Here is a 22,350-nt window from a genome sequence, read left to right as displayed (position 1 = left end):
AATGTAGAGTCAATGCAGAATTATAAGTCAACCCTTTCCTTTACCCTGATTAAATAGTGTTGGGCCTCAGCCATGTGCATGGGACAAGCGACTCAGGCCTGTATCACAGTTCTCAAGCCTGACTAGAGTATTTTGGAGGGAACTGAACAAAGGGGTCTTAGCCCATGACTTACATAGGTTAAACTCCAGAGCTGAGGTTGCTCAGTATAGGTAGCTCTTCACATGCTGAATTCAAGCATCAGAGGATTCAGCTGACTACTTCCACTGCATATTTTTAGGAGTTTTGGGCGCAATCAGATGCTATCAGGTTCGAGCAAAAAGAAGAGTTTCTTTCCTTTGATTTTTCGTAAGACGTCATTGAACGCAACTGGACAGGAGGGCTGAAGGAAGCCCACTGATCCCTGAATCCACAAGGACACATAAAGAACTCGGCTCCTGCAACCAGAAGACCCTATAGAGCAGCGCTCTGGTCGAAGATCTGAATCCCGCTACCCTCCTCCTACATCTGCCACGAAGGAAACCTGCCTGAATCTGTTGATTTAACATTCAACAGAGTGACGATCTAACCAACTTTGCAACGATCACCAGGAGTTACCCCAAGTAAGAGCTTTGGTCTGGGCAGAAATAGTTTCAGAAATAGTTATGTTTCTTTTATAACCACTGATAATTATGCATCATTGTTGACGACACGTCACATTCTGTATATTATCTGTTGTAAGCTACTGCATTTGTTTTATTGTAATGAACTGCTGTGTTCGTCTATGTGTTTAATGCTATGCTAGTTTACCTTCAGTCAACGGCTTTCACAATCAGAAAGACCAGTGTACCCGCCGTTGAATCAAAGTCCGGCCACTGGCTTTCTGGTGTTTAAGTAACAGTTACTGAACTCAGCTCAGAGAGCTCAAACTATTTCAAAAGGTAGCCACATGGCTTCCTTTGTTGTCCACCATTTTTGTCACCATGTGACGAAGCCACATGGTGCATTGTCTCTCTCCACCATCTTGTTCTCTCTCTCTCTCTCTCTCTCTCTCTCACATCTACATACATACTCATCTGCACACACACACATTTACACCTCATCCACAAGCCTTTGCTTGATAATGTTTGTTGCTTAGATTAGTTTATAATAGTTATTTGTTTAATTGAGTTCGTTGATTTTGGGTTGATGTTGCTTTGTTTAAATAAATTCTGTTATAATTTAAGAGAGCAGTTGTTTGTGATTACTGGTGTATTTGCATTGTGATATAAGCTGGGTGTGAAGGCTTTGTGTACGGATTTCACGCCTTCAATTTATTAAATATAGTTATTCATTATTAATAATATTAGTAATTAAATAACTAATTTGAGACTGATTTGAGTGATATTTTGGTTATATTTACCTGATTACAGGTTGGTGCCCCAAAACGAGATTAAACATAGTTTAATGATATTTTATTTATATTATTAATAATTAAGTATAATTATTAAAGAATATAACCAAAGTTGACTTGATACAACCCCAACAATAGTCTCCAGAAGATTCCCTCTAGGTTTGTCTGAAAAGATGTCCTGACCTTCTTGTTTCTATTTTTGAGAATTTGTCATTAGTATTCTGTTTTCAGAGGGAGAAATCAAAAGTGAAAATGAAAACTCTAAATCCCCTCTGGCCCACTGCAGCACCACCCACAGTACATTCAGCTCACCTCCTGTTTGTTAGAAAGAGACGTCACATCGAGCTAATAACAAAACGCCATTTCTGCCCTGAATGGGACAAACCCAGTTTAATGAAAAGTACATGTTAGTGAGGAACAGAGAAACATGGAGGAGCTTCTTCATCACACATACCCAGCTGTAAACTCAGATTATATGTAGAAACGTCAAATGTTACAAATGTAGTGAAGATTATTCTAGCACTGATCCATTTCTCAGACTGATCTCTGTTTCTGTCCTGTCTCTCTCAGCTCAGTGTCCCACCGCCGTGTGCGTCCTCGTCCTCTGCCTTCTCCAACATGTCTGATGCCTCAAAGGTGAGCTGAACACTCTGCTCTCCGACTGTCCAATCATTTCATGACATCCTGTCCGATCAACAACATGCAAATTTGGCAGTAAGTTTGCTATGTCAGATTAATCATGCTTACTAAATTATCAAATGTCATTCAGTATTTGTTCAAGCTTCTGATTTTGTCTTCTTTGTAGCGTAATTAAATGATTATGATGTTATATCTTTATTTAACCCGGATTTAAGAAGGGGCACCACTTCCTGTTAAAGGAAGAAATTAACTTTAATGGTATAAGTTAATTAATTAATCAGTCAGTTTCATATCTTGAAAGAAGTAAGTTCTGGAAATGTTAAACCAGAAAACACACAAAGTCCTGAATTTTATGTGTAAAATTTAATATAAAAAGGGGTAAACAATAATGTATAGATGAAACAGATAAAGAATATGATTATTATGATCAGGATAATGCAATTATAATGTATGGTGACATTATATATTTAGTAATGAGATAAGACACGGTATTGTTTGAATGACTTAATCAGAAAATGGTCAAAAAGAAAAAGTTGATAAAGGAATTTTGGGATTCTATTTGGATTTAAAGGAGGGCTCTGAATAGACACAACTCAAGACTCAATCTTCCAACACCCCTTGCCACCAGCAGTCTTACTGTGAGATGTGTTCAATTGAACTCCGCCGGCTGGTCCCACGCTTCAGTCTCTGGCAAGCGGTTCTTTTCAGGCCCAGAGAGGTCCACGGGCCAGATTAGATGCCTTGACACCTTGGTCGGAGTGTGCAGCTGGGATGGAGATTGTACGTCGGTTCAGCTGTCGTCTCAGAAGCTCCAAGAGGATCCAACAGGAAAAATATGAAAGAGTCTTTTGATACGTCAATTTCCAATTCAGATTAACCGGATGGCCATCTTGATGAATCCAAATTAAGGAATTGGCTTTCAAAATTGAAGAGCAAAGACTTTGGAGAAGAAAGTTCAAAAACCTTGCTTGAGCCAGAAAGAATTGATGTTCCAAAAATTGTGCGTGAAAAAGAAAGTTCGGCAGAGACTCGTCTCTACGGCACAAACTTAAAAGAAGTGATTCGGACCGAAGTCCGAAGAGAAGCGAGCAAGCGCTGAAGCTCTAAACTTCAAGAAACCAAAACTAAAAAGAACCCAAAGATCTGAGCTCAGTGTGAACTCTTATCTGCTGGCTGAGAGGAGGGGGGTCTGCAGGCAAAGAGGGGTGCCGCCCACGGGTGACTCCCATTCTGACCGGAGGACAATTGTTCAAACTAAACCGAGTTTACTCAATAAGATTAAGAATAAGAATCAAAACATATATACGTCACCATACATTCATTTCGATATTATTTCTATCAGATCCACGTTGATGTAGGTTCACGTCATATATTTAGACAAACATTTCTATCAGATTCATGTTGAGATGAAAATCACACCACCTGGGAACATCCTCAATTAATCCCAGCCTGTAGGTGAACAAAAACATGTTCTACAGTCAGCATTCTTAATAAGACATATTAATAAAGTAGGAAAAGAAATTGGTGTCTTTAAATAACACCTTCTATAGCTAATATCAAAGAGTATGCTTTATAACACATCTAAATGTATAATTATGAAGGTTACGTGGCTGCTGATAACGGCTACATCTTCTTCAAACAGATTATACAAATGTTATTATCATGATTCATCATGAAACAAACTTGAGCTTGTGTTTTTTTTCTGTAACACATAACGCTGTGTTTGACTATTGGACTAACAGATAAATGTGTCTGATTTATGTAACCAATTGTTAAGAAAGGAAACGTGTTATCTTTGCGTGTATAACACTTTGAGGCTTTTTATTTAACCGCGGTGAAACTTTCTATAGTCCACATTGAAAATGCTAAGTTTGGGAGTTTAATGTTTTAACCTCCTTTCTTTTGTTGTCTGTTAATATCCAGGAGGATCTGAAAGAGAGGCTGGAGAGGATAACAAACATGTACGTTCCTTTTAATTTCTACATACTTAGTCTTTTCTTTTCTACAAAACCTCAGGGAGAGCCTCTGGATGAGGAGAAAATCAATAATACAAAAATAAATAAATCATGATATCACAAAAAAACAGGTTTATAAAGTTGTCCATATAGTTTCTGACACAAGGTGTGTGTGTGTGTGTGTGTGTGTGTGTGTGTGTGTGTGTGTGTGTGTGTGTGTGTGTGTGTGTGTGTGTGTGTGTAGGATGAAGAGCACCTCCAGCCTGCTGAAGAACTCTGAATCCTCTACAACAGACTGCAAATAATCTAATATAAATAATCATTGTATCCATTGTAAATGTATCCATCCGCCTGTTTTTGGTGTTTTATGATTATAAACTTGGTAATAAACTGGACAAACGTGATTCTAACTTCGAAAGAACAAATATTGTTTTTGCTGTATTGTTTTAGTCCTCACTCTTTAAACTGCAGCTTGTTAAAATGTGTTTCTCCTTTCATCGTGTAAACAGGATGATTTAGTTCAGGTTGTTTTCTTTCAATGAAAAATCTATTTGTTCCGTCTTCCATTTCTGAAAAATGATTGACATATTGAACAGTAACATGTTCAAGATGACTGATCCCTGACTTCATGTTTTAGAGAATGGGATGAAATCCGATAAAAGAGGACGTATTTACAGAAACACTTTGTTGTAGTTGGAGAGAGAGAGCGGGGAATAACACGCGGCTGGACCCGAATCTGCACTACTTGAGGGAAGGCAAAGCAAAATAGGCTTTTTAAATATATAAAAGGTGATCATTTAAATGAGCTTTTCATTTCATTCTAAAAGTCTTTGTGATGCTTTCATTCCTTTTTGTTATATTTTTATTGGCCCATTTTTGCCTTTCTTGGATAGGACAGCTGAAGAGAGACAGGAAATGTTGGGAGAAGAGAGTGGGGGGATGACATGCAGCAATGGGCCAAGGTACGGATTTGAACAAACAGCCACTGCGACGAGGGTGTGTGACATAACCACTAGGCCATCCAGCGCCCAAGTCTTTGTGATGCTTTTAAACTGAGAGGATATTACTTGACAATCATCTGCGACAGGTTGAGCAATCTGATTTAAGTCAATCCCAGCTCCATGGACACCTCTTCAGTGGCATTTGTACCTACACATGGTCCTATTTCTCAGTCTATAAAATGAGTGAGCAAACATTGAATGAAGGTGACGTGGTGATCATCTCCAGAGAGAGCTGGGAGAACCTGATGAGCAGAGTCGTTCTTCTGGAAACTCAATCAGAACTTAGAGACACACAGGTACCTCACCTTCATGTATCTCTTTACTTATACTGACTGTATACAAACCTAATCATGGGAACATGTTCAGGTATGTTCTGATTACAAACTTTTAAGATTCAAATCTGAGCGAGAGCAACAGTTTCTACCTCAGATGAAGAAAAACCATTCAGTTGTTGCAGAAGTTAAACTACACAATCAGGGCATTTAGAAAATATATAAACGAAGTAAGCTTTTTTACACACGCATAGTTGGTAACCTGCTTTGAAAAAAGACCAAACATACAGAAATATAATCATTAAAGGTGAGATGGCTACACGAGCCACACAGATACAAACATGTAAACAATTCCGACACACTTTCTCCAGATTAAATACTAAAACACTCTGTGCTTCGACAACATGAAGGGTGATTAATAAAATGCCTGATTAGTCTCCATGATTCATATTCTGCTACTTAACATGAACAAATCAAATCAAATCATACCATTAAAAACAAGACATGCTGCTTTCTGGACACACAGCAATTATTGTGATTACAGTTAAACAATAGTGGTCAAATGTTTGACAATCGGAGGCGGGGTGATTCTGTAGAGTTCTTAATATTTAAACCCAACAACCCCAAACAAATACAACCCTCCCTGTGTACATTCCTACACTTAAAATAATTTCCCAAGAATGAGGAAACCTTTCTTGTTTCTGGTAAAGGTGTGGCAATTGAAAAGAAGTTCCACCTCAGAGATAATTGACTAATACGGGTAAAGCCTCATTGTTTCCTGGGAAGGTTTGGAAGTTCATTCCTCTTGCAAGCTAAGAGGGGAGAGAGAAGAAAAACCTTCTCTATGTTCTTCTAATAATAATAATAACTTAATATCTATAGCACCTCTAAAAAACACACGTTTACAAAGTGCTTTGATGTACAGCAAATGCATAAAAAGAACAAAGCAAAAGGAATCCAAACAGAAAAAAAGACAATACAAAAACCTCTTTAACCCAACCAGCACAAGATGCACCAAGATGGTGATATTTATACTCTGAGCAGAGAAGAGGGAGGTGATTACACACCTTTCCCCCCGTTTGTCTCAAAGAAAGTGTCTGCATGAAACACAAAACTAAGGGAAGGGTTCCCACCCGTCCTGGAAAACCTGGAAAACAGTTGACTAATTTTCCAGTACTGGAAAATCAGAGAAAAAGTCAAATGCCCTGGAAAATCACATGTTGTCCTGGAAAATTATTCCAACACTCTCCTACAGGGTTTGACATTTTCATCACCATACGTTAATAAAAGTATCTATTTGTTGCATAATCCACACTAATAATAATAATAATAATATGTGTGTGGGTGTGAGATGTGTGAGCATTCAAAGTTCATCATGAGACGATACACAGTGTCCTGCAAGCAGACAATGTGGTGGAACCGGTAGCTGGCGTTTGTAGGTGAAGTATTGCAGAACTATGCAGACACACCAACACACAAGTATGTAGTGTTCATGACAGCATAGGCCACTACAACGTAGAGTCAATGCAGAATTATAAGTCAACCCTTTCCTTTACCCTGATTAAATAGTCTCCAGAAGATTCCCTCTAGGTTTGTCTGAAAAGATGTCCTGACCTTCTTGTTTCTATTTTTGAGAATTTGTCATTAGTATTCTGTTTTCAGAGGGAGAAATCAAAAGTGAAAATGAAAACTCTAAATCCCCTCTGGCCCACTGCAGCACCACCCACAGTACATTCAGCTCACCTCCTGTTTGTTAGAAAGAGACGTCACATCGAGCTAATAACAAAACGCCATTTCTGCCCTGAATGGGACAAACCCAGTTTAATGAAAAGTACATGTTAGTGAGGAACAGAGAAACATGGAGGAGCTTCTTCATCACACATACCCAGCTGTAAACTCAGATTATATGTAGAAACGTCAAATGTTACAAATGTAGTGAAGCTTATTCTAGCACTGATCCATTTCTCAGACTGATCTCTGTTTCTGTCCTGTCTCTCTCAGCTCAGTGTCCCACCGCCGTGTGCGTCCTCGTCCTCCGCCTTCTCCAACATGTCTGTTGCCTCAAAGGTGAGCTGAACACTCTGCTCTCCGACTGTCCAATCATTTCATGACATCCTGTCCGATCAACAACATGCAAATTTGGCAGTAAGTTTGCTATGTCAGATTAGTCATGCTTACTAAATTATCAAATGTCATTCAGTATTTGTTCAAGCTTCTGATTTTGTCTTCTTTGTAGCGTAATTAAATGATTATGATGTTATATCTTTATTTAACCCGGATTTAAGAAGGGGCACCACTTCCTGTTAAAGGAAGAAATTAACTTTAATGGTATAAGTTAATTAATTAATCAGTCAGTTTCATATCTTGAAAGAAGTAAGTTCTGGAAATGTTAAACCAGAAAACACACAAAGTCCTGAATTTTATGTGTAAAATTTAATATAAAAAGGGGTAAACAATAATGTATAGATGAAACATAAAGAATATGATTATTATGATCAGGATAATGCAATTATAATGTATGGTGACATTATATATTTAGTAATGAGATAAGACACGGTATTGTTTGAATGACTTAATCAGAAAATGGTCAAAAAGAAAAAGTTGATAAAGGAATTTTGGGATTCTATTTGGATTTAAAGGAGGGCTCTGAATAGACACAACTCAAGACTCAATCTTCCAACACCCCTTGCCACCAGCAGTCTTACTGTGAGATGTGTTCAATTGAACTCCGCCGGCTGGTCCCACGCTTCAGTCTCTGGCAAGCGGTTCTTTTCAGGCCCAGAGAGGTCCACGGGCCAGATTAGATGCCTTGACACCTTGGTCGGAGTGTGCAGCTGGGATGGAGATTGTACGTCGGTTCAGCTGTCGTCTCAGAAGCTCCAAGAGGATCCAACAGGAAAAATATGAAAGAGTCTTTTGATACGTCGATTTCCAATTCAGATTAACCGGATGGCCATCTTGATGAATCCAAATTAAGGAATTGGCTTCAAAATTGAAGAGCAAAGACTTTGGAGAAGAAAGTTCAAAAACCTTGCTTGAGCCAGAAAGAATTGATGTTCCAAAAATTGTGCGTGAAAAAGAAAGTTCGGCAGAGACTCGTCTCTACGGCACAAACTTAAAAGAAGTGATTCGGACCGAAGTCCGAAGAGAAGCAAGCAAGCGCTGAAGCTCTAAACTTCAAGAAACCAAAACTAAAAAGAACCCAAAGATCTGAGCTCAGTGTGAACTCTTATCTGCTGGCTGAGAGGAGGGGGGTCTGCAGGCAAAGAGGGGTGCCGCCCACGGGTGACTCCCATTCTGACCGGAGGACAATTGTTCAAACTAAACCGAGTTTACTCAATAAGATTAAGAATAAGAATCCAAACATATATACGTCACCATACATTCATTTCGATATTATTTCTATCAGATCCACGTTGATGTAGGTTCACGTCATATATTTAGACAAACATTTCTATCAGATTCATGTTGAGATGAAAATCACACCACCTGGGAACATCCTCAATTAATCCCAGCCTGTAGGTGAACAAAAACATGTTCTACAGTCAACATTCTTAATAAGACATATTAATAAAGTAGGAAAAGAAATTGGTGTCTTTAAATAACACCTTCTATAGCTAATATCAAAGAGTATGCTTTATAACACATCTAAATGTATAATTATGAAGGTTACGTGGCTGCTGATAACGGCTACATCTTCTTCAAACAGATTATACAAATGTTATTATCATGATTCATCATGAAACAAACTTGAGCTTGTGTTTTTTTTCTGTAACACATAACGCTGTGTTTGACTATTGGACTAACAGATAAATGTGTCTGATTTATGTAACCAATTGTTAAGAAAGGAAACGTGTTATCTTTGCGTGTATAACACTTTGAGGCTTTTTATTTAACCGCGGTGAAACTTTCTATAGTCCACATTGAAAATGCTAAGTTTGGGAGTTTAATGTTTTAACCTCCTTTCTTTTGTTGTCTGTTAATATCCAGGAGGATCTGAAAGAGAGGCTGGAGAGGATAACAAACATGTACGTTCCTTTTAATTTCTACATACTTAGTCTTTTCTTTTCTACAAAACCTCAGGGAGAGCCTCTGGATGAGGAGAAAATCAATAATACAAAAATAAATAAATCATGATATCACAAAAAAACAGGTTTATAAAGTTGTCCATATAGTTTCTGACACAAGGTGTGTGTGTGTGTGTGTGTGTGTGTGTGTGTGTGTGTGTGTGTGTGTGTGTGTGTGTGTGTGTAGGATGAAGAGCACCTCCAGCCTGCTGAAGAACTCTGAATCCTCTACAACAGACTGCAAATAATCTAATATAAATAATCATTGTATCCATTGTAAATGTATCCATCCGCCTGTTTTTGGTGTTTTATGATTATAAACTTGGTAATAAACTGGACAAACGTGATTCTAACTTCTAAAGAACAAATATTGTTTTTGCTGTGACAGGAAGACAGGAAAATGTTGGGAGAAGAGAGTGGGGGGATGACATGCAGCAATGGGCCAAGGTACGGATTTGAACAAACAGCCACTGCGACGAGGGCATGTGACATAACCACTAGGCCATCCAGCGCCCAAGTCTTTGTGATGCTTTTAAACTGAGAGGATATTACTTGACAATCATCTGCGACAGGTTGAGCAATCTGATTTAAGTCAGTCCCAGCTCCATGGACACCTCTTCAGTGGCATTTGTACCTACACACGGTCCTATTTCTCAGTCTATAAAATGAGTGAGCAAACATTGGCACATATTGAATTGTGACCCTCACCTCGCAGGTGCTTTTAAAACCCCACCTTGATGTTTTTTTAAAGGAGGTCTTCTAACTTACTTAATCTCTGAGTTATGTAGGCGGCAGTAGCTCAGTCCATAGGGACTTGGGTTGGGAACCGGAGGGGCGCCGCTTCAAGTCCAGGTGTGGATAATTAATAAAGAAGTTGGTCTGGTAGGTAGGTACCAGGGCACCGAACCACCAACTGCTCTAGTGCGCTCAGTGTGTATCATCTCTCTGTTAATGCATGTCCATGTGTGTGAGAAGCATGTCTCTCAATAATAAAGTATCAAATCTGAATTTATAAAGTATATCAAATACAAAATAAAAGTCAGATCTGCTTAAGAAGCCTAAACATTTCCTCTCTTATATTCCTTATGGTAATTTTCCATGGCAAAATTGCATACATTGTTCCGTGATCAGAGGCTTTCCTTTCATGTTATTTATTATATCTCAGCCTGTCGTTAGGTTGACTGAAAGTGAGGTTGAGACAGGATTTTACAGCATGGTGGCTGCTGCTGATGAGTCTCCAGAACCCCCTGCAGGAACAGATGGGTGACATCAGTCAGGCTTATTCCATTAGTATTTACAGTGCATGTCTAATACAAGTGTACTGATATCTTTAATCAGGCGGCTTAGGACCAGATTTGGGAAGAATGGGGACACGCTGGACAAAAGCACCACATTTTTTCCACATAGTCTCCATCACAATAGCTTTCAATTTTTTGGGGGGAGCCACTTCATCAAGATGGCGGTTCCAAGATGGCAGCACCAATATGTCTCCCAAGCCACTTAAAAAGTAAATCTTGGTGTCAATATATTCATTTTCTGGGTCAAGGAATGCATTAAAATACCTAGATCATTATTTGTGCCAAGATCAAATACACATGTTAAGTTTGGCAATGTATTACATCATTTTCCTTGGTTCCTAGGCGGTTGGACATGAACCCTTTGAGGTCTGAGGCTATTTTGGCCGTTTTGCTATAATTGTCATTTTACTTATGTAGGCTATACTACATCAAAAAGGTTTACCATACCAGTGCCTGGTATCATTTTTTTCAGCACAACCTCACCTTTATCATCTGACCGTTCATTAGTCACCTAGAGATAATGTATCAACACGCAGGACCCAAACAAAAATATAGAATTTGTTTTGAGAAAATCATTATTCTAAAAACACAGATTGCAGAACGAACCGTTTTGAATTGATAAAAATTTACTTCAAATGAATAACAATTGAAATATAAAAAGTACATAAAAAAACTGCCACTACTCAAAACTAAAATAAAAATAATAAGAACACAAATAATAAATGGAAATATATAAAAGGACATTTGTGTTATGTTCCCCCAGTAAACAAAACACTGCACATTTACAAAAAGGTACCACGTAAGTGGGCCTGTGGTTTCTTTCAGGTGGAAGAAGAGCATAGCCCTTCAAACCCCCACTAATTCTATCAAAATGATAGACAAACATAGAATTGGAGTTTGAAACAAAAGATCAGTAGGAGTCAACAGAGGGAGTCAAAAAATGGTCAAAAGAAAAAGGTGTTTTCAAAACACACACTCAAAATGAGAGATTCATTCAAAAACAAAATCACAGAAAGCCAACTGATGGTGTTGACTCTCTTGATACACTCAACCACTCGAACAAAGAAGCATTCCACCTCCCTATAAAGCCTCCCAGCCCAGCTGATTGTCAACAGCCATCAGTTGTGGAGAGCATCACAGGTGCATTCAATAGCTTCTGACTAGCAAGGAAACCTGTGTGTGTGTTTGTGCACTAGATATGGCACTGCTCAAAGCAGTTCATATCCACTAAGGCAGAGTCCTAAGTCACAGGCATTTCACTTCCACTGTGTCAGGTTTGTCTTTCCGTCCTCAAGGCTGCAGCCGGACACTTTTTTCACCCTGGTGTCTTGCTTGGATCTGTGGGTACTGCGATGGCATCAGGAAGATGGTCATAGCTCCTGCTGCTGTTGCTGGGAACACCCGTCCTTGTCTGTCCCTCATAACTGGGCTGTCAGTTCATCTAAAAAGTCCTTGACCCTTTTTCAAACCGGCCACTACACCCTACCTCTACCCACTACCCCTCCGTTTGCGCGTCCCCGGGGAGGGTCCGCCATATTAAGTCCGTCCCAAACCGATTAGCGGGGAGTGGTAGTAGGTTATAAAACCCTCCACCAGCGAGTGTACACCGATGCCGACTTTCGGATCACGTGCAACGCCTATTGTGTCCGGTCATCATGGATGAAGCAACCTGTGAGTTCAAGTGTCTATAAACACTGCTCCAACTAAGATAGACATTTAATATCGTCATACAGACGTTAACAACTTCAAATGTGTATTGAGGATCAAATATATGCTTATTTATTGTAAAGTGTTTTATATTTACAGGGACTGTTGCAAAAACAAAAGAATATTAAATCATGTTGCAGACAACTTTTCACTGTTAATATTTATTTCTTATTTTTCTACTTTTGATGTCTTTGTGAAATCTCAATTCAACAACAAAAAAATACACTTTTTGCTGCTCTGATGTTCAACAATATTATCCTTGTCTTTGCATTAATTTAGGACACCCTGTTCTAAAAATTACATTAAATTAACTGAAATGATAAATTACAATAAACAATGTAGGCTCAATCTAATAGTTTTGTTATAAGTCTACACTAATATAACTAAAGAAGAATAATAATCTAGGCTACATAAATATTTTTACAGAATGCATTAGCTACAAAAAAAAGCTGTTCCCGAAAGATACCGCTGAGTAACCATGGTAACATACAGTTCCTGTTTCCACCTGAGAGAGGGAAGTTTGTCCCAAAGCCTGCCGCTGTATTTCTACGCTACACCTTGATGAAGGGGACTTCATTCAGCTGAGAGTGTGACTTCTAACGGAGTGCACTCCGTCATGGAGGGGGAGTGTGTAGGGGATGGTTTGAAAAAGGGCCCTTGTGTGTCATGGGCTTCACTTGTTTTGTCTAGCTGATGTCACAGAGGAGGATGTAGGCATTGCTAATTTACATACTGATTTGCAGTGTTTACCAACCTGCCCAGATTGTACAGAGCCCAGATTTCTTTTGCGTGAACAATGTTAATAATAGGGCGTTGAACAAATAAACAAAGCATTTCTGTTTGACAAACACACCCAGATGAACCACACCTGGTGCTGGCTTAATGACAAAGTAAAACTGTGACCATTTTTGTTGATAGTTGTGTCAAATCTTACATAATAATTTCAGCTATTTTTTCCCCCAAACATTTTTAACTTAATTCAATCAACATCAGCGAAGAGGATTATTGTTGGGTTTATTGTCTTGAGTAGCCGACTACTCACTTAGCCGACTACTTTCTTCCATTGTTGATTCAGTAGTAGTAGTAATTTATTACGGTCAACATACAGTTTTCGTGTGTTTGGTATAATTTTAAAGGGGGAATTCTTTATTTTAATTCAAGCCCAATTGTGCAAACATTGACAAACATTGAGGTAACTGTGGCTCTTCAAATAGTCAATGACACACATTTATTCACAATTTTCGCCTTAAATATACTTTTTATTTTAGCCCTGTGGCATCTAGGAACATCAGGGATATAAAACTCAGAAACTGGAATACTCACAGTTCCAGTTTAACTATTGGCATCCACTCGCTTGAGACTCCGCCCGCTGTGACCTAGCGATGATTGCCTAGATGATGACCTCGTGATATAGCACCTATATATAAGAGACAGTGCTGAGTGTCTGACTCAAACACAGCAACATCGCAGGAGGAGCAGGGACAACATCGATTCACCTCTTTGATTTGATCTGGAAAAGGATGGATCTTACACCCGGGTAAAAACCAGCATAGACCAGCACAGCATTTGATACGGTTGAATATTATTTCTGCTCTAAATTTTATAATCTTTCTAAACTTCGGTGTGCACAACTTTTTATGGAAAATAATCAAAGTCCTGTCTCTTATTGACGCCTGTCCCAAGTAAAGGCAGGATCATTTCATAGACTGAAGTTAATAAAAGCCTGGCTATTAATAGAACTTTTACGTTTTGTTTTTTTACTGTTCATTATGCAATGTTTTAGAACCAGTTTTACTAGATACTAGAAATTGTTTCGATTTGAAAAAATGAAAACATCAACAAAGCCTTTCTGTTATATATTAAACTTAAATATACAATTTAAGCTTTCTCTTAAAAGCCAAAAGTGTATTACAAGCAGCCAAAGGGTGGAGCAATAAGAACCAAATGCAAGTATTTCTGGAAAATTTTGTCAAAGAAGCTTTTCATCAAGTTTAAAAAGATAAGCTAACAAAAGATAAGTGTGTATTATTGTTTCTGCAGCACCACCTGAGGGTTAAATGGTATGAAATCTCCATCTTAAAATAACTTAATACAAATTCTAACCACCACAGGAACATGTTTCCATCATAAATGAGATACCCCGTAAGTCTCCGGAATCAGACCATTAGAGTGCCTGAGCAGCGGTGTTACACATTGAGTGATAAAATCACTGTAACATTTTATCACCAAGAAAAGTAATAGCGCACATCTCTTCACCAAGATGTACGATTTTAGAGTGAGAGCTGGCAACAGATATTCTATATCTTACATAATATTAACCTAATTAAACTGCAGGGTGCTCCCCTGGTGCCTGTTAGAGAGGAGACATGTACAAGATTTTACTGGAAATGATTCACATAAGCTTTTTCTCATGAGATGACTGTTTTTTAGATGACTGTTTTAAGGTTATTTTGTCACAAATCATTGTCTGGTATACAGACAAGCTGAATTAAAAGGTACGAATCCAGACTGTGTGATTCATGTCCTCTTGTATTTTATACATCTGTTTTGACCCAAAGGAGCGACGACTACCTGGAGGATCCCCAGTACTTCATGGCTGTGGCTTTACTGGCTGCACAGAGGAGTAAAGACCCCAATACTCAGGTGTGTGTGTGTGTGTGTGTGTGTGTGTGTGTGTGTGTGTGTGTGTGTGTGTGTGTGTGTGTGTGTGTAACTATCCATCAATCTGGATCAATACACTGATTGGTTTGACAGCGATCAAATCGATCAACATCATCATTTTAAAGATACTTCTATAATTTGTAAATCCCACCACATAGATTACACCTGGACAGAACACCCACATTTATTTAACGCCCATGATTTTTTAAAAATCTGTATACGATCGCCATACAAGATCCTATACAGATAAAAAAAAAGGTAACCCCTTGCTTTCTACCCTTCACTAAAGTAGTGTGACTGAGCGATAAATTGATTGTATCTATTAATTACTATTTGTGGACTTTGTGTGACAGTAAAAATGTAATCGTTATCCAAAGAATTGAAATACGGTATCATGATGAAACTGGTGATTTACAGCTCTGTGTGTGTGAGTAGTGTGTAGTCTCTATCGTTTATACACACTACACACAATGTCTTTTTCAGACTAACCTAGAAAGCGTCTGTAACAGTTGCACCTGTGTTGTGTGTGCAGGTGGGCGCCTGTATAGTGAACCAGGAGAATAAGATCGTGGGGATCGGTCATAACCAGATGCCAAACGGCTGTGATGATAAGCTGACATGGGCCCGCGATAGAACTAAAGATAATAAACATCTCTACGGTGAGATCTGATTTATTTTAATATTTGACTGTCTGACATATTGCTTGGAAGCTATGCTAACAGGATCTACGGAGAAAGCTGATAATGGCGAAAAAATATAAATATAGCGGCGAGACGGTTGCTGCCAACAGGCCGGTCTTGTGTCTTGGCTGCTGCGGCTGCTGGCCGCCGGGGGCGTCGCCGGCCGCCGCAACACAAGACTGGCCTGTCGGCAGCATTCAAAGTAGCCTACAGCCTAAACAGTATGCATGTTTTTTAATACCTCCTGCAGAGTGATACAACTCAAAGCCATTTTAAGCTTCTTGATCGATGTGCATGCATTCAGAGGTAGAACAACTTCTGACTTCTTCCAATTAGCCTAAAGACACGCTGCACAGCTCCACTGCTCACCTGTTGTTTTGAATGTAGGAGTCTTTTCATTAAAACTGCACTTAAGGTTTATTTACTAAACATTAGATCACCATTTTCTCTCCCTCATTATGTAAAAAACCTGTATTTCTAGATAACAGTGGGTCCATACTTGAGAGGGACTATAAACTGGTCCTAAGCCACTCCTTAACTTTCAGTGTGAGGGTTGATGTCTGTTGAAATGTTGTTTAATCTGTATGAGCTGCTGTTGATACTGAATTTACAAAATTATAAATAAAATGGGATTTTGCGCCGCACTTAGTATGACGTCATCAAATAGATTTACTTCTCTCAGCACCCCCAACTAAAAAAGACTTCCGGTGTCCCTGGTGTTAGCAGACTGCAGTGGATTTCAATCATCTTACTGGTCGATCTGAGAGTTAGGCCAATACTGCAAGCAGCAGGTTTTCTGATCAAATGTTCTGTTTTTGTTTCTGTGCGTACTTTAATGTTCTCTGTCTTCTGTTTTTCTTCCTCTTTCTCCATCAACATCTTGTACGATATAGCCTACGTTTAAATAGTTTTAGTTTCATAATCAATGCCCTCATGCCTTAGTTTCAGCATTTTCATTAAAAGCTTTGGCATGCCGACGTATTCTAGCAGGGATTTCCACAGGCGCCAGCTGTCGGTAGTTAGCTGACTACTTTCTGACTACTTTCTTCCATTGTTGATTCAGTAGTAATAGTAATAGTAGTAGTAGTAGTAGTAATTTATTTCGGTCAACGTATACAGTTTTCCATTAGGAAATGCATAGAAATGCAAGAATAAAAAAAGAAATACAAAATTTTCAAAGGCATGTGCATTCATGAAAAGACAAGAAGAACATTTTGACGGAAAAGGTTTAGGCTGAAGCTTTAGCTTATTATACCTACAGTTGTTACAAATCTTATTATTTAAGGCACTACTAGTTTAGTTTAAACAAAAAAAACAATATCAGAACAAAATTTGCAAACCATCAACCAAAAACGCAACAAAAATGTACCGTTTTCAGCTGAAATTGTTGTCGTGTAAACAGAGCCAAGATGTTTGATGCTTAAAAATATTCTGTGGGAAGACAGCCCCCCAGACATAATTCTAGCTTTTAATGTTGAACTGTTAATACGCTTTAATGTTGTATTATCAACGGTGGGATAGGGTCTTTCCATTGAAATAGTACCAGTCTCCTGGCTAGGAGAGTAGAAGGTGAGCATGTTGATTTCCCATCTATTAAGAGGGGCTTCTACTGGGGCCACACCAAACAGTGCAATGACTGGAGATGGTTCCACTGTTTTCCCTATCTTAGAGAAAGTCTCAAAGATGGTTTGCCAAAATGTGAGTTTTGGGCATGTCCTAAACATATGTAACAGAGTGGCTGGCGCCCGCTTGCATCGCTCACATGTGGGATCTATGTCTGCATTTATCTTAGAAAGCCTGGCTTTAGACCAATGTAGACCGTGTGCAATTTTGAATTGAATAACAGCATGTCTAAGACATGTAGAAGGGGAGAAAATTGACTATTATTTTGTGCCAAACTGCTTCTGAAATTGGTTCATCCAAGTATGTTTCTCCTTTATCTCTCAGAAGATCTAAACGCGTCGAATTATGTTTGTTGAGTAATTCAGACAACACATTTTAAAGTCAATTCAAACAGTTTACAGATTATATAACTATTTCTGAGTCTTACTCGCAGTTTGCTTAAACTTTGTTCTCACTTGTTTGAAAGAGAAAGGCTGTAAAATCATTTGAGTCACATATTAAAGTGAGTTTGCAGGTCTTAAGTTTTGTTGACGTATTAGATTTCATTGTAAAACTGTTTCCTAAAGAATCTTTTATCATATTTTTCTTCTTCAGGAGATAATGTTCCCATACTTTGTTCCTGCTTCTCTCCAAAGCTTTAATTTAAGACCTGTAGCTAGAGCTATCCGTGTCCTTGTTTGCAATGATTTACCAGCAAGTTTAAAGTCTTCTTCTTTTGTGTGTCTCTCAGTGTGCCACGCAGAGCTGAACGCCATCATGAACACTAACGGTGCGGATGTGAAAGGATGCAGCATGTACGTGGCTCTGTTTCCCTGCAACGAGTGTGCCAAGCTCATCATCCAGGGAGGTGTGTGTTAACATTAAAAACATTTTTTTATTTTTAAAGTACCTGTAAATATGATTGCACCACACAGTAAAACAAAATTTTACAGTCCTGTTTCCTCCCTCTGTCCAGGTATAAAGGAAGTGATTTATCTCTCTGATATGTACAAAGACAGGGTTGAGTTTAAAGCCTCCAGAAAGATGCTGGAGGGGGCAGGAATTAAGCTCAGGTAAGTCAACTACTCTGCTTTCTTACCTGAAAGAACAACACTCAGATACATGAGTACTATTTTTTTATGTTGTCTTTGTAATGGACCTCTTTTGTTGCACCAAATCTTTTCTAAACTTTCATCACCTGTGCCAACTTGTTAAAGGGATACTTCAGCCATTCAAACGTGAATCTGTATTGACATTAGGTCATATATGTAGTAGAAATGTGAAATACATTTTGAAGGTGGGTGCCTTCTTGACCAAGAAAAGGCAGAAAGTGTCTTTTTGGCTCATGTGGATGAAAGACACCAACTCCCAGAACGCACTCGTCTGTGGCGGTTGCAGCAACTGCCTCGCCACTATATTGCGGTTCGTTGAGATAGCCACGAACATCCAATTTGAGCACCTCAGTAAAATCTTTAACCTCAAGTAAAACATGAATATACCCCTTTTCTGGCCTGTGCTCACTGTAATTGTCTCTTGTGTTGTATTGTAAGTGTATTGTCTCTAAAAAGTTTTTAAAAAGGAGTGCATATCTAAAAACAGCTACTTCTGTCCTTTGCATCATCACTTTAAATGTTCCTGAATTCATTATTGCTGTGTTCACACATGCACCAAACAGGTGAGCTGTATGTGTGAACAACAAACAGCTGAACTATTCACCCCGACTTTACCCAGAGTTTGTCATGCAAGCCTCTTAGCAATGAGCTGATGTTTAAAATGAGCAAGAAATATTCTGTAAAATTCACCGCCAGCAAGCGGGAGCAGGTGATGACGTTTACATTACTTGTTTGATCTTTGTCTGCACGTAATGAAGCTGCTTTATACTCTTTTCTGCACTCTTTCTGAGAATATGTTATATTAAACGTCACATTTATGTAAAGTAGCCCTGGATCTAGAACAAAAGGACTTGGGATGCATCTGAGATTAAAGGGGGTGCAGCTACAGTGACCGGCAACAGCAATGTGAAATAGATGTTATGGGTCCTGCATGTGGTCCATGGTGAACACCGGTGCCTCCATTCAATTGAGTGTGCAGAAATTTTAAATATGGGTGCAATGCATCTTTTTGCATGTCTTCTGTGTTTTTCCACGTGTGACTTTGTGTGTGTGTGTTGTTTTCTTCTCTCTGTGTGTTCTTGCAGGCAGTTCAAGCCCAAGGCGACTGAGATTGTCATTGATTTCCAATAACAACAGTTAAGTGTCAAGCCAACCGACCCAAGAGACATAAAGGAAACGGCCCACTTAGGGGAGCTGCTGAACGAGGAGAGGAAGAGGGGAAAGAGGAGGAGACTGAAAGGGACTTTGATGCCTCGTTCCTGCAGGTCTTCAGGTGCAGGTGCCCCCTGCTTTGTCCAAAGAAAAACTCAAGGGCACCTCGACTTTGGTGTCTTTTGATATTTTGATTCAAGATAATTTTACGGTCTGTGGTGGAGGGTCTATATGTCCTGCTTTTTTTCTTTAAAAATCACTTAGGGGTGAAGGAAACAGGGGGGCTGTTGATTTTTAATCTTTGTGGATCAGATCGTCTCATGTCCGTCAGGGGGTCAGCCCTATGTTCCCACAGCCCAATGGTCCCACAGCTCTATGTTCCCACAGCCCAATGGTCCCACAGCTCTATGTTCCCACATTTCTAAAAAAAAAAAATTTTCACTGAAAATTAGGCCTTATGTTCCCACATTTCTATCCATGAGCCTATGACGCCTCCAGAGGGCTGGAAAGTGACTCCAAGCATCCCAGGAGCACCCCCTCTCTATGCCAACCTGGCTTTCCAGAGGTATTGATGCACTGCAAACTATGGTTTGCGTCCAGTTGCTGCGCTTCTTTCGACTGATCTGACTGGAAGCTAGTCAATGCGAGGCCTCTGTGCTACTTATTTTAGTTTGTTTATTTAAAAGGACAATGTGCACTTACATTAAATGTTTGCAATAAACAAAGAGATGGGTGCACCAGATTTAGCTAAAAGCTACATTCCAGAAGTAGTCCATTGCTACTGGATAATAGATTGGGTGTAATTGGCTACCAAATTGGAAGAAAGGGGGATAAAATCTGATACAAATTTATGAAAAATGAAATGTGGGAACATAGGCACGCTCCCGTCTGTCTGCACAGGGGAACACCTGACACCTGCTTTTCTTTCTCCTTCAAACAAGGCACTTTGAAATTAATTTATGGGACCTTTAACGTTAACGCTGGAAGTTTTCAGTAAATCTTTTTATTTTGGAAACGGGTAGATTTTAAGCTTGCTGTCAAGGCACAAAAAGTGACAAAGTTCATTTCCACTGAATGTGATTTTTGTTTTATTGTTTGGTTTTATGCAACTAAAGATGGCCACACACTAGACGATTTCAAATTCTTAACTGATTTTAAAAACACAGACATACAGTTTCTAGGGATTTTTAATATTATAATCCTCAGAACGCACACACTAGACGACTCTGCCAGAGCGGGGGAGACCACACACCTGCCGTTTGAAGAAACGATTTCAAAGATACAAACAGACACACACACACAGGCTGCTCTCCCCCTCTGGCTCCACTGATCCTGTCTCACACCTGTATCGCCTCCTTTACTACCTCCAATGGCGGCACAGAGGTGGGACCACTTCGTCCTCCATTACACCTCCTTAACATTCATAGTGAAGGAGAAACGTCACAGGGGCGTAAATATCCCACCTTGAACAGTCAGTCTGAACTGGACCGGAGAGCATAAAAACATCGTCAACATTTCACGACTGAATAGTTGTCAGTGTATTTGTGTAATTTAGACCGTGTGCAGGGTATTAACCCGAAATTCTTGTTCATTAAAAACCCGACATTATCTGATATATGGCCTGAGGATGATTATTTTAGTTGCCATGGTATTGAAACATAATGATATCATTTGATTTTTACTAGACTTGTATGGAAGTTATGATTCTGATATTGTGACAGTCCTTGTTGTAGTCATGCAACTAAAACAATAAAATGAAAAAATGTGTTCATGGAATTTGGTGTCTTGTTTTTTTTCTTTTCGTTTATATTCTTTACTTTAAATATTCCTTATATCTGTGGTTTGTCTTCCGCCTGGTGTTCGATTCTCATTTTTGTAACGTGTTTTGATATCCAATAAATATCTTCAATATCTATCAATAACAACAAAATGACCCCTCACTAAATCACAGCCGGTCTTTTGTATTTCCCTTTCCTTTAAGGTTCTGTTTTTTGTTTTTTTTTCTGCCAACACCTTCAGTTATTAATTGACAGAATGAACTGCAAGTTAACATCTTTGTTTTCCGATTACCGGTACACAGTGAAAACAAGTTCACCTCAATACCTTCAATGTAGAACTGAAGTCAACACCTGCTCTCACCTTTAAATCTCCTCTGAGAACTTTAGAGTAAAGATATCGACTTTATTGTCTCAATCTTCCTAGAAGAGGTTTTCTAAATAAAAAATCTGAGTCACATTGGTCAAAGTTTTTGTAAGTGAAACATCAAAATATAATATATTACTCAATTACAATCAATATTTTGTATTAAATAAATCATCACAAAAAATAACGTCAAACTTAAGCACACGCTTTTCTGTTGATTTCATATTAAAATTGTATTTTTATTAAATGTATCTATCTGCTTGTTTTTGGTGTTTTATGATTAATAAACTGGACAATACCTAAACGTGATTCTAACTTCTAAAGAACAAATATTGTTTGAATTAAATTACATTTAGGCCTACAGTTAGAAAAAAAGAAAAAAAAAAAAAGATCAGTCCTCCAAACAATAAAATTCTTCACTCTTTAAACTGCAGCTTGTTAAAATGTGTTTCTCCTTTCATCATGTAAACAGGATGATTTAGTTCAGGTTGTTTTCTTTCAATGAAAAATCTATTTGATCTGTCTTCCATTTTTGAAAAATGATTGACATACTGAACGGTAACATGTTCAAAATGCTCCAGATGACTGATCCTTGACTTCTTGTTTTAGAGAATGGGATGAAATCCGATAAAAGAGGATGTATTTACAGAAACACATTATGTAATAGCTTGTTGATGTTTTACGGATGTTTA

General features: G+C 38.7%; 3 protein-coding genes across 4 annotated transcripts in view; all 3 read left to right on the top strand.

Moving 5' to 3' along the window:
* Nucleotides 1-22,350, top strand: part of LOC109986910 (deoxycytidylate deaminase) — an 81,282-nt gene that overhangs the window by 25,002 nt on the left and 33,930 nt on the right. The gene's annotated exons all lie outside the window — the stretch shown is intronic.
* On the top strand, nt 20-10,360 carry LOC136179221 (centrosomal protein of 44 kDa-like). The gene is made up of 7 exons (XM_065954855.1): nt 20-600; nt 1,941-2,006; nt 3,933-3,970; nt 4,209-5,261; nt 7,239-7,304; nt 9,228-9,265; nt 9,492-10,360. The coding sequence occupies exons 4-7, from the start codon at nt 5,145-5,147 to the stop codon at nt 9,550-9,552; spliced, it is 282 nt and encodes a 93-aa protein (XP_065810927.1). The 5' UTR covers nt 20-600; nt 1,941-2,006; nt 3,933-3,970; nt 4,209-5,144; the 3' UTR covers nt 9,553-10,360.
* On the top strand, nt 13,702-21,292 carry LOC110002935 (deoxycytidylate deaminase). The gene is made up of 6 exons (XM_029282354.2): nt 13,702-13,846; nt 14,868-14,952; nt 15,503-15,629; nt 18,004-18,120; nt 18,229-18,325; nt 19,450-21,292. The coding sequence occupies exons 1-6, from the start codon at nt 13,830-13,832 to the stop codon at nt 19,493-19,495; spliced, it is 489 nt and encodes a 162-aa protein (XP_029138187.2). The 5' UTR covers nt 13,702-13,829; the 3' UTR covers nt 19,496-21,292.

This window comes from Labrus bergylta, chromosome 1, assembly GCF_963930695.1.
Source record: "Labrus bergylta chromosome 1, fLabBer1.1, whole genome shotgun sequence".
NCBI lineage: Eukaryota > Metazoa > Chordata > Actinopteri > Labriformes > Labridae > Labrus > Labrus bergylta.
This window is presented reverse-complemented; position numbering and strand designations above follow the sequence as displayed.